Source organism: Sordaria macrospora, chromosome 2 (genome assembly GCF_033870435.1).
Source record: "Sordaria macrospora chromosome 2, complete sequence".
NCBI lineage: Eukaryota > Fungi > Ascomycota > Sordariomycetes > Sordariales > Sordariaceae > Sordaria > Sordaria macrospora.
This window is the reverse complement of record NC_089372.1, coordinates 2,531,810-2,544,036: the sequence shown is the minus strand read 5'-3', so window position 1 is coordinate 2,544,036 and position 12,227 is coordinate 2,531,810. Positions and strand designations below refer to the sequence as shown.

Below are 12,227 nucleotides of genomic sequence, written 5' to 3'. Positions count from 1 at the left end.
TATAATTGGGATAATATATCTTGAAGAAGACTAAATATATTTTGACTTTTGGGCAATTGTCATGGGGCTGGCGCCTAGGGGTGTTTGCCTGGCTTGAACTCTATGAAAGCCAGGCCTGCCTTCTGACTGGGTGCACTCCTGGGGTATGCCGCACGAACCACATTTTCGACCTTGGCGTTTCTAGCACCTTCGATATACGCACCTCTCTTGTGTATTTAGCTGTAAGCTCCATGCCATACTGGCACAGACTTCCCTTTTCCTCTTTGTCGAATATTATCACTTTCACCAAGGCCTACCTGTGTGTATACCTCGTAGAACCCTTACAGCAATTAACTCTTAATTCTTTTTACATTCTATTGATATTTGGATAGCTGTAGTAGTTCTATAGCTATATTCAAAAGATATTTACTTAGGGAGACGGCGTTATAGGGTTAGGTGAGGGAGGAGCCGGGTCAGCAGCGGCCAGTGCCAAGTATACAGCAATTTAAATAAATGAATATAAATAAAACCAATGTTTCAAAAATAATTGATATAGTAACTTTTTACTAGTGTTATGAATTCCTGAAAGTATATATATAATAATAAATATAGATTTGTACAATAAATATGTTTTCGTAAAAATTGGGAATCAGAAACGGAATATCTTATCTTCTTTAACGAATATATTAAAGTTTATATCATGAATACTACTAACTTCGACAGGTTTGTCAAGTAGTAAATTACTGTTAGTACGGAAACAACGCTTATATACTACATGAATATGAATCCTAAAATTAAACTACTATTCGTTGTAACGACTATATTCTTTTTATAATATAATTTTAATAGCAATTTGAGATAGTTCGGGCGGTTATATAACTGGTAAAGAGAGGGGGGGAGGGGCGTCGCGTTTAAATTTAATGCTGAATATACTAGAGAATTGAAGTATATAAATTAGTTATTAAGAAAATTAGCTGGTAGCGGCGGCTCTTCGGCCGGCTAAGTAGCCGGGACGTTTAGCGCAACGTAGGCTTAGCGAAGTATATGGAATTTATAGAGTATTAAGTATAAAATCTATAAGATCGTTAATAGTATCTATAGTTTCCGTGCTATAAAAGAAATCAATAATGTTGGAACTATTTAGAGAATTAGTAGTACTAAAATTATTAAAAGAATTAGTAATATTAGAATTATAAATAAAAATTGAATTATATCACTAATACTTATTATTATTATCAAATTCCAACTTAAAACAATAATCCGGTTCTAAACACTTTATATAATAATTATACTCACAAATTCATCTATTCAAAGAATAACAATATTAAAATTCTTTATTGTAGCAGACATGTATCTTATTATCTTTATAAATACTAGAAGTTGGAGTTCTATAGATATATATTACGTAAAGCTAGATAGCAGGATTATAATTCATAAAACGCTAAGGAACGTTATAAATCGGATAAATGAAGTATCATATATTGGAAATAAATTAGCTATTACTATTATCATTATTATCAACTAATTTTACTAGGATATTGAGAGATTCGGTTATTTATTAAGTACAACTTTTTTAAACGTAACTTAATTCATATACTATGTACAATAATATTGTTTGAAATAATTACTATCAAATATAATTAATTTAGAGATATATACTATCAGAGTCGGCATAAACTTTGTATTAATCAAAGACCTTAATTAAGTACCCTTTATTCTATATATGAAATATATAACTAATAATTTATATATTGTAATTATTAATATACTAAAAACCGTAGTAGTTGAAATAGATAAATTACTTATTACTATTATACTAAAACCAATTTCCGGTAATTAAGTTACGCTAGAAATAAGTTGTACAAACCGATAATTGAAATATATAAATTATTAATCGCTATTACAAAATCAACGAACACTTATTATTAAATTATAATCGATAGAAGAGTGCGATATATAATAATAGTAGTAAAAGAATTTACCAAAGTAGCTAGGGGTAAATTCCTATAAATTAAAGTTTCTTGGAATAATCAATATTGTTAAGAATAGCGTAAACAATATATTTTTCTCTTAATTCTAATCGTACTAATAATAATCATATTGAAATTAGATTTATTTCCGGCGGATTTAAATAGTCTTTTTATTATTCTATAAGTAAGTTAATATAAATTTAATGAAATACTACATATAATACTTAGTTTTAAATATTACTTACTGATTTTATACAATATATTATTAGTAATGGAACTAACTTCAATCTAAATAGTTTAATATTAAGGATAATAAATTTGGAATTAATAACTATATATGTGTAATGAAACTAATGAATTTAAAAAAGCTAATTAAACCAAGTTTAATAGGACAGTCTATTATTACTACCATTTAACCTCAAACTTTTAATGTATAATAGCTTAACGTTAACGTTATTATTGTATTAATTCCTACGTAGAAATATCATTGATTAATATAAAAAAAAAAGAAATCAAGTAAAGCGGAAATTCGATTTATAGTAAAATACTAAATACGTTCAATTATATATTTACGTAATAATTGTATGCATACAATAGTAACTGTAATATTTTATTAATCTACATTAGTTTTATTAATATACTATATAAATAAAGTTACTAATAAATCTAATACTTATTAATAGTAATTGAATACAACAATCCTAAATATAAAATGCAAATAATCGCAAACAACTACAGTAATTATGACAGGCTGGGGTGCATATGCCCAGACGGCCAAACCTACAAAAGATAGGATGATGTTCTGCTTGCAAAGCAGAACTCGAAATGCACACTATATAGCCAATGTCAACCTGTGACAGTAATACAACCTCTTACCGCATTTGATATCGCTTTTATATACAAGTCTAATTAGAAATAACTACAATTTATCATTATTATATATGATTTTAATCATTTTTATATATATAAAATTATATAAACCATATTAATTAGTATGATTAAGAAATAATAGACTCATAATACTATTTAAAATAGCTAATGAAATAGTATTTTACAATTCTATTCCTATAAATTCATAACTAGTCCGTATTTACGTACAATCGCAGTGTCTAAATAAAACCGTTGCGCTAAAGCGCGTTGAAGCGGGCCTACGGACCGCGCGACTTTTGGTGCGAGATCTAGTAATGGCGCCACCGTTCCGGTGAGCCCGCGTCTCCTTTGCTTGGGCATGGGCGTTTCAATAACCTACCCAGTTCGGTTGGTATCTATCTGTGCTTTGTGCCTTCCACTTTAGTTAATAGGTGACTGAGTCGGTCTTACCTTTCTTTCACGAGGTTGTGATGAAATGTGTGTGATATGGAAAGACCCTGGAAGAGTTATTGATAAAATGCAACAACGTGGAGGAGCTCCCCCGCTGTCCCGACTGGAAGGCTACCCCTGTGTTTAAACCCCTGTAGGCTGATGGGGCCACCCCCTGAGTTGTGCCCCCGGATTGGGGTTGGAGGGTTTGACTGGTGTGGCCAGCCAAAGTGATGAAACAGAATGCAGGGTTCCGTTTCACCTTTCGGTTAAATGTCAAAAGCCACGGCAGTCACCTCTCCCTCAAAACAACGTCTTCCACCAAGCTTCCAAACGTCAACTGAAGCTGGATCATTCGTCAATTGAGGGACAGTGACTCTCACGTGAAGGAATTTGCTCGAAGTGTTTTCGGTCGGAGCGCGCCGTGTCTTTGCACCAACAACGTCTCGGAATCGGGCAAAGTGGTCACAAATGATAACGCCGGCACGCCCACCACCTACACCACCACATCGACACACCGACTTCTATATTCCACTCTCTGTTAGTCAGCGCCTAGGCTTCCATGATGCAGCTGCGGTTACGCGCCGGTCCATAGCATACGCGAAAAATATTTTTGCAGGCAAAGGTGTACCGGAAAAGATAATTCTGCATGTCAACCGTCGGGCCACAGCGAAAAAAGATGGCCGGTGAAGCGCAAACGCCGCATTCCCAGGCACAGCCATGCTCGCCGTGATAAGCACTCACCAAGCACCGAAACTCAAACAGAATACGAACTCTCTTCAGTTTAAAAGTAACCCGGAATTTCGGGGCCGTACGGGGGATGTGATTAATCTTCAAACAACATTTCCCGGAGTAGGCTGGCTCCCGGAGAGTCGGTCTGCCTCTGTTGGTGAATGCCTGGGTGGGCACAGCAAGTGAAATCACCCTCAGAAATGAAACTGGTAAGCCCCCCTGAGGCATAAGTATTCACGCTCACCTGAGCCACAATAATCCGTGACCAGGATAACAGCGGGAAGAAAAGGCTTAACATTGCCGGTCGCGAACCTAGAGGCTATTATTGGAGAATAGCTGCCCTCCCCCGTATCAGCTAATGTGCCTCCTCATACAGCTGAGGCCAATGTAGCAGGTTTATCAGGATCGCAATCTAAAGCGAAAAGAAGCGTTAGCAATTACCCTTCCACATCATCGTCTATCCCGGCCCCAACTCCTTGTGAAGCGACTGAAGTCTGAAGGAGACCGCTGATGCGTCTTCCCTTTTTCCTTCCCCTCCTCACTCAAAAACTCCCTGTTACCAAAGGTACTTCCGACACTACTTACCAGCAAAGATAAGATCAGCCCTCGTCCACAGCTTCAGCTTCTCCTTCCTGAACTCCTCCAAATCCCACTCCTTCTCCTCCAAGTGCTGCGTCGGCATGAAGACGTAGACCTCCGCCTCCCTTTCACCGCCGGCGGCCTCCACGTTACCCTCCCCGGTCTTGACGTCGCCCACCTTCTCCAGCAGTTTTACTTTTACCGTCCTGCGCTCGTATTCGGCTCCCTCAAAGTGATCCAGCTTGCCCATATTGGCCCGTGTCAGACCCGTGGCGAAGATGCCCAAGACGGTGTGGTCCGCGTCCTCGGTGATGCCCGGGTAGTCGGCCCACTTGATGCGGCGCCGGCAGTACCCAGGCAGGATCGCCGGAGTGAAGGTGTGCTGAGCAGCGATGGCGTCGGGAACCGTTTTGGTGTTGTAGCAGACTGTGTAGAAGACTTCGGGGACCATTAGGGTGCCTGGTTATGGTAGGTTAGTTGGATGGGTGGATATACGATAAGATGTAGGTTTTAGGATTCCCGCCACGGCAGCTGCGTTGAGTGCCTGGACCCGGTGGAAGAGATGCGTTCCGGTGAAGATGTGACTGTGAAGATAACTTACCATAGAAGAAGGCGCAGTGCACGCCGTCGTCGCTTTGTGCTGATTCAGTCATTATTCTTGTTTCTTTTGGAGCTGCGTTCTTGTGTAGACGTGAGGATGAGGTTGGACTCCTCAAACTGCGTCAAACTGCCCGGGCAACGGATGTCCGCCAAAAAAAGCTGCTTTGAGTGTGGCGTGGTATTTTGAGGTTGCGAGAGGATTCAGAACGCCAAGATCAATGACTCCCATCTCCGTTCTTGGATCTTCGACTGCTAGATGTGCGATATGTAAAATGTTCAAAAATGTTTCTTGTTTTGGCAATCGCGCTCGCGCTTCGCAGTAGTTTGGTTTTATCCGAGTATGAGGTGCCTTCGTGAGAGGGGTTCTTTCCCACCTGCTGCCTGAGGGGCGTGAGATATCAACTTATCACAGATTTATCTCCACACAGCCTATTTATGGAGGGAAAATATTAGTGCGTACTTCTGCACTAACAATAAGCTGTAGGCTTGCAAAGCGTATATAACCAGCACAGTCATCATTCCCTCCTACCTGTGATTCATTTTCTCCTGAGCATGGTCACAGGTATGGAGATGTTGTGTGCGAAGCTGGAAATTAAGCATTATTGTGATAACCATAAATATATACAGAGTTCCCATCCCTTCTCATTTCCCCCTCTTATACCATCGTTTTCTTCCTTCCCTCATCGTCTCATCAATGGTCACGACGAACGGATCCATCTCGATACCCAGATGGAGATTCCCATCGACTCCTATATACCGACCAAACGAATAAGTCGATTGAGAAAACGACTTGAATGACGACATGGTTCGAGATGCGCTTGTCTTGACGTCGTAGTCTTCTCCATAATGGCGAACCGCTCGACTTGCGGCTACGTAACCGATAAGGGAGCCAATGGTAGACGGGAACCTTGGAAGATACGACTTCTTTCTCCGCCAGTAAATTGCAGTCAAGACAACCACGTTGAGCGACAAGATGACAACGCTGATGATGAAAGCGTTATCATCCAGAAAGATTCGTGTCTCTGTGCCAAGCCAGACGCCATCAACAACAGCATCGCCGTTGGCGGTGTCAACAGATTCGAACATCGGCAAGTTTTGACCGAGAAGAACAGCGAAGAGCCTTTGGTAGAGGTCTTGCACTGCGGGAATCAAGACGTCCACGTCTGGCACGTCTTTCTGAGGGTCGACCAGGTCCGTGGTATTAAGGTAAAATTTGAGCAGATAATTGAACCAGTCTGTGGCGATGGAGGTATTGTGCCAGCCCAAAGGGTAAAGACTGGGGCCAGTTCGGCCGACGTTGGTGATGAGGCCATTAGCCTCCCTAACCAATATTTGCGACTGGTTACGGGTCATGAATAGTTCAATATCGTCGAACTCTCCAGCTTGGGTAGAGTTTAGGATGCGGCCCGTGTGATCAAACGTCACGTTAAAGACTGCTGTCTTTAGGGTTGCCTCGCACGTCATAAATGTTGACTGTATGATCTCAGAGCTGTCGTTGGAGTTGATGCGAAGCCAGCCCAAAGCAATCTTGTCCTCACAGAAGCCGCTCTTGTCGCTGGGCGGTAATGACCAGGGGCCGAGGGGATCTGGTTGAAGTCCACTCGCGAATTCACGTGCGGAGCGTCCGGCTGGGTCTGGCCCAGTCATGGACATTTGAGGAAAACACTCTGTCCATGACCCATTATCCCGGTGAAATAAGTAGGTCGGTTTTTCGCGTCCGCCTCTGACATAGGTCAAGTTGGCGTATGACTCCGAGGCTGACTTGGATGAAGACAATGGTGTACATTTTGAGTCGACCCCGAACCCTCTCAACTGTGTCCGAAATACTCCCTCCTTTTGTATCTCCTGAGGTAACACGACAGGCAGAAACGCATGCTTGTGCGTCGTCCATGGGGGTAAAGTGGTGTTCGTGGATAGGTTTGACCAAGTCGCATAGAAATGGTCATAAGTGTGACCCGAGGTAACATGCTGCGTGTATACAGGATCCATAATGGTATCGCGGGTAAGAGCACCACGTTGTGCCTCAGCAAACCTGAGAGGGTACTCAACCGCCACGGGTGCCTCGTTGAAAATACCTCCAAGAGACACTGTGACGACGTTGGCTAAGAGGGTTATGGCACAAAGCGATACCAGCAGAAAATGCTGCGACTTCAAGGCTCGCCATAAGACTAGTTGAGGCGGCAAGGACGTGTATCGTGCTTCAAGCGTACTCTCGGGGCCTCGTCTCCCCTTACGCAGTTCGTTGAATGGCTGTAGAATGCAGATGATCCTGGTCAAGACAACCAGAAATGGCTCGAGCAAGGTTGAGAAAACCGTGGGAATGTAATTCTCGAGTATCTGAAGGACAGTGAAATTCTCCGTCGGTCTCGACAGCCCTGTGTGTCGTTAGCACCCTGTATGCGCGGAATGGAGCATAGTACATACCATTAAGTGCCTGCTCTTGTTTCTTGAGATAAGCAAGTACTGTGAGGGCAGTGAGTATGACCAATATTACGATGAGCCCTGTTGCTGGGTGCAAGTCTCGAGGCTGTGTTGCTGCATATTTAATGTCTCTTCGACGATCGCTGGAAGAATCGTCCTTCAATTCAGACTCGGGCGTTGATGGTCTAGAGAAGGATGAATTGATGATGTCCAAGATACTTTGATCATTGTCCAGTTCGAGGTTGAACCGTTCGTTCAGAAGACTCTTCTTAAGTTCTGGTGTGCCTGTACAATCTTCCATTGCAAATCGACCAAGCAAAGCTCGACTTCTTTGAAGTGCCCTCAGGGTGAATCCTATTGTTGCCGGATCGTCAGATAGATTGCTTGCAGCTCGGGCACTTGTGTACCACACTGCTGCGATGAGAAATGCAACCGCAAGAAGTAGCCCTTCGAAGACATAGGCAATTGTTCTGTTGACGACAACCCCATACATTGTGCGCTTCACAGAGACATCATCTCCGTTTGAGACTTGCACTGGTGTTAATAGATTCGAGACAGCGACAGCAAAAGCGGCTTTGTGAGCGGTGCGAAAGGAATCCTCAAGAGTTTTTGAGTCTCTCCATTGCTTCACCGGCCTGTCAGAGAGGCCCAGCGCTGTATTCACCATATTGGTTACCGGCCAAGCGACGTCTTTCTTGGATAACGCGCCAAAGGGTTCCAAGGTGGTACAAGCTGCGAAGTCGCGAACGGGCGTGGGGAATTCGAAATTTCCGTAGGTCGTGAAAGGCTTTCCGGTATTCAAGAGAAACTCAAGGGCCGTGGAGTTGAACTCATCCTCGCCAAGTTGTTCCTTCGGTCCCAAGTAGGATAGAGATCCATCAAGTGGTTTGTTCGTATCAGCCGAAACCGCAACCGACACCTGCTGCTTGTGATAGCGCGTTTCGCAAAATGAGCCGGTAATGTTTTTATACACAACATTTCCTAGCGAGTCTCTAGTTTGGTCGGCATAGACCGCTAGGAATTGATGAGAAGTATTCGTACTACATTTTGGCTGTTTGAGTTGGTAGTCCAGGTGTGCATCTCCGTGATAGCCGATGTAAAGCACTACAGAGACATTGTTGACATCTGGAAACGGGCTCGTCTGGAAGAACGCAACAGTCGTATTGCAGCCACGTTCATTATCGAAGACGAAGCTTCGGTCATTGGGAGTGGTGGTAATAGAAGCTGGCCAGCAGTCCAGATCGGTGCTGAGCATCTGCGTGGTAGCAGTCCATGATTCCTCGGTGCGATTGCGTGATCCCACAATCGTAGGAGCAAAAGGAACGACTGCGTAATCAGATGTTGTGAAGGCCGGGTATGACTGGTTGAGCCATGCCACACCATAGGTGCCATACAGCATAGACGTGTCTATTTTGTAAGTCTGGTCTTCAAGTGAGGGCAAAGTGGCTGATATAGCCATCGGCGCAGTGGTAACCACAGCGACGGATTTTACACCGAAGATTGCTCCAAGTAGCGGTGTTGTTCCCCAAAAGATCATCATAGACGCAATTCCAGAGAAGAACACGGGCCAGTGTCTATGGTTTACAGTTAGTATATTAACTCATACACTACGCTTCAGAGGTGTTTTCTCACCTTCGCTTTCCTGCTGAAAAGGGTACAAAGGCCAGAAACGAGAAAGGATAGTTTAGGAGGAGTGATGAATCCGCAGTGGCACCCTCCGGTCGTGAGAGCTCCAGCCAGGGTTGTATCCGTCTAATGTCGAGATCGATCCACGTCCACACAAGGCCATACAGAACCGAAACAATAGTCGGAGCGTATAGATACCCGAATGTCGATAGGCCAGATAAGCATTCAGAACAGTCTGAAAGAGCCAAGCCGCCCTCTCTTTCACTCCTCTGGGCGAGAAACTCGCTGATGCCAGCCATGGCGAGAGTCACAACGATGAACGTGGCCAAAGTAGGCGCTCGCATTGTATGAGGCTTCCATCCCCTCTCTTTTGATAGTCAGTGACTGGGAAGCAGCAAGGAATTGATGATTGAAACTTACCCAAACCCGACTGTAAGACGTGCTCTGCCATCTTTGACATATTTCGTACTATCCTGCCAGCCTGAAATGAACGTAGTCTACCCTTACAAGTAGTAACACCCGCCAGCGGGTTCGTGAGTTAACGAAAGGAGAAGAAACAAAAGAAAAAGGATGATTTCAAGTTGGTTGACACATGATGCTCTACCGTAGGGCTAACTATAATGTATAAGTAAACATTACGGTCTCCATCTCCTAGCTATGTCCATAGCCTCTTGCTCAGTTTGAAGATGTTCGTGGGCGCCTATGAGCCATGTTCATCTTCTTCCAGCGCTTAGTTAAGCGCAAACACCCTTGAAATTGGCCTAGAATCGTGATGCGGCCGACCATAACGGGGGTGCTATGTTGGCGGGCCACTAGGAACGCTTCGGCAAATGGCCGCTTGCCGTTAGGGCCACCAGGAACCTCATGATTGACCAATGAGAGCACCAAAAGCGCCTATTATGAGTTGATGCACTGTGTTGACTGCTTGTGGTTTTGACGGCCCGGTTTCGTGATGCGCAGAGGAATTTCTAGGATGCCCGTCGGCACACAATGTGTCGGCAATGTTGGGGATGTAAATTCTGAGAAAATGGGGTTGTGATGTTCAAGCTTGAGCTGACAGTTCGAGCACCGACGGGACGGGAAAGAGAAGTCGGATCGAATTGGCGCAGGTCCAACACGGCAACTGCCTGCCAACTGACAGGCACAGCTGTACGGTAGATGTTGGTTGGTTGATCATGCAGGAAGGAGCAAACGGTGCCGCAAGGAAGGAAGTGTCTGGGTTTGCATCTGCCGGCCGCGGCACTGCCACAGGATGGACGTGACGACGCGGAGTTGGCTCTGAACGGAAGTCGCAACCCAAGAACCCGAGTCGACTGACATCATCATTCTGAAAACTTTGCCAAATCTAAAACTTTTACTCAATCACCTCAGTCTTCCATGATCTTTTCCTTCGTTGACAGCCTCATCACCCATCCCAAATGGGGTTTTCAACCAGCATCCTGGGCCTAGACGCTCTTGTTCTGGCAAACGAGGAGAATCATCCCAACCTTCGCTACATCCTTGAGGATCATGGTCAGCAACAGGCAGCACATGTGCTCTGATCCATCCCCTTTACCATGGCTTATGAAGAAAACTTGAGCCTGGGCCAGATATCGACTTGTCGTCAACGGTCAACTTGGGGGTCGTCGCGCATGTTCGGGATATGCCTGGGTTAGCCAACTTTCTATACCTGCTCCTCGTGTATATTAGATACCGTGCTAACACCCTTTTGTAGCTAACCACTGCCGACGAAAGACTGATCCGTCGTTGCAATGTCCCAATGGGACGGACATCGTGACACCCGAGTCGCCAAACGGGCTCACTACATGTGTGGTCAGTGTCAGCGACCGCACTGCTTCGTGTCACCAACTATGGGCGCCTCGACAATAAGAGCTCGCTTCGAGTGAATATCTTCTGATGGCGAACCGTTGGCATACGGATGCTCCGCGACTTGCGCGGTTCAGTCGGATTAAATTCCGCGCTCTGAGCAATGCCGCGGCGCGGAACAGCACCCTCCATTTCCGGTTGATCTGTCCCTCTTGAAATCCCCAGGGTCAGCGAAGTCCAGTCAAGTGCAACAAACAACGCCATAGCTGCATACAGCTTCACCACCGGAGAGGCACAATAAGCCAAATTACAACGTGTCCATACCATATCCAGAAGGTTTATACGAATTGGAGCATCATGAGGGTGTCCAAAGACATAAGACACCTCCCCCTTTTCTCCAATTTCCACCTCGTCCAAGCCAGCATCTACCGCTGCAGGCGACGGGCTAACCGAAGTATCGTTGGTGCAGTGGAGTACCGCCAAAACTCGATTCGTCATCGGACGGAGACGGTTGTGCGGGCCCATACTCAGAGAGCATCCAGCTTCTCTTTCGTGGTCTTGAAGTCAAATCTCAGGCCCAACCTCATCTTTGCACATCGCTATTGACATAACCCTAGGTTGGAGACGCTGTACTGAGCCAACTTTTGAGCTTGAAACGCCGAGGCGAGTATGACAGTTAGCAAAATTGACAGCAGGTAAAAGCTGGGTGTCAAGAGCCTCCTGAACATTCTGTCGGCGAAACTAACGTGACATTCGGAGCTCACTCGGCGCTTCCACATACCGGGTCGGTTGCCAAGGACCGGTTTCGCTACCTTTAACCCGTTCAGACGGAGTTGCGCACGAGACAATCCCACTCCTAGGGACAACATCCATACACTCACATCGTACCGCTCAAAGTCCGATGGCTTTTCATCACCATTTCATTTTATTCGCTTCGGTCTTGATGGGTATGCTATGCTAAAGGAACCTCCCTCATCCCGCCACCGTACCCTATACACTGCACGCTGGACTGTTGCCGGTCTGGAAGCCCAATCATTGCAAACCCGTGCCATATAAAACATTCCCAGTTCAGCCCGAATATTTAGGTGCTTCATCGCCCGAACCGGATCCCTTGAATGAGCACCTGACTTCGCGGCGTTTCTGTCATGCTACTCGGTGCATCGAAGCAATGTGGAAGGGCCTTCAAAAAGCCGAGTGCTATGGTGTGCTGTAAAG

General features: G+C 44.9%; 3 protein-coding genes across 3 annotated transcripts; 1 reads left to right on the top strand and 2 right to left on the bottom strand.

Moving 5' to 3' along the window:
• Positions 1-4,557: 4,557 nt before the first annotated feature.
• Positions 4,558-5,010, bottom strand: SMAC4_08360 (uncharacterized protein; the record flags this gene model as incomplete). The annotated part of the gene is made up of 1 exon (XM_003343884.2): positions 4,558-5,010. One exon carries the CDS (start codon positions 5,008-5,010, stop codon positions 4,558-4,560), a length of 453 nt encoding a protein of 150 aa, XP_003343932.2.
• A 791-nt stretch (positions 5,011-5,801) lies between these two features.
• On the bottom strand, positions 5,802-9,550 carry SMAC4_08361 (uncharacterized protein; the record flags this gene model as incomplete). The annotated part of the gene is made up of 3 exons (XM_003343885.1): positions 5,802-7,534; positions 7,584-9,154; positions 9,213-9,550. The coding sequence occupies 3 exons, from the start codon at positions 9,548-9,550 to the stop codon at positions 5,802-5,804; spliced, it is 3,642 nt and encodes a 1,213-aa protein (XP_003343933.1).
• Positions 9,551-10,536: 986 nt separating this feature from the next.
• SMAC4_13237 (uncharacterized protein) lies at positions 10,537-11,718 on the top strand. Its single transcript, XM_066091324.1, has 2 exons — positions 10,537-10,856; positions 10,921-11,718. Exons 1-2 carry the CDS (start codon positions 10,763-10,765, stop codon positions 11,073-11,075), a joined length of 249 nt encoding a protein of 82 aa, XP_065946091.1. The 5' UTR covers positions 10,537-10,762; the 3' UTR covers positions 11,076-11,718.
• The last annotated feature ends 509 nt before the right edge of the window (positions 11,719-12,227 follow it).

Bases quoted from the DNA above. Each gene is read 5' to 3' on its own strand.
- SMAC4_13237 (XM_066091324.1), top strand. From the start codon at position 10,763: ATGGCTTATGAAGAAAACTTGAGCCTGGGCCAGATATCGACTTGTCGT. The intron at 10,857-10,920 runs GTTAGCCAACTT...ACCCTTTTGTAG, and splicing joins CATGTTCGGGATATGCCTGG to CTAACCACTGCCGACGAAAG.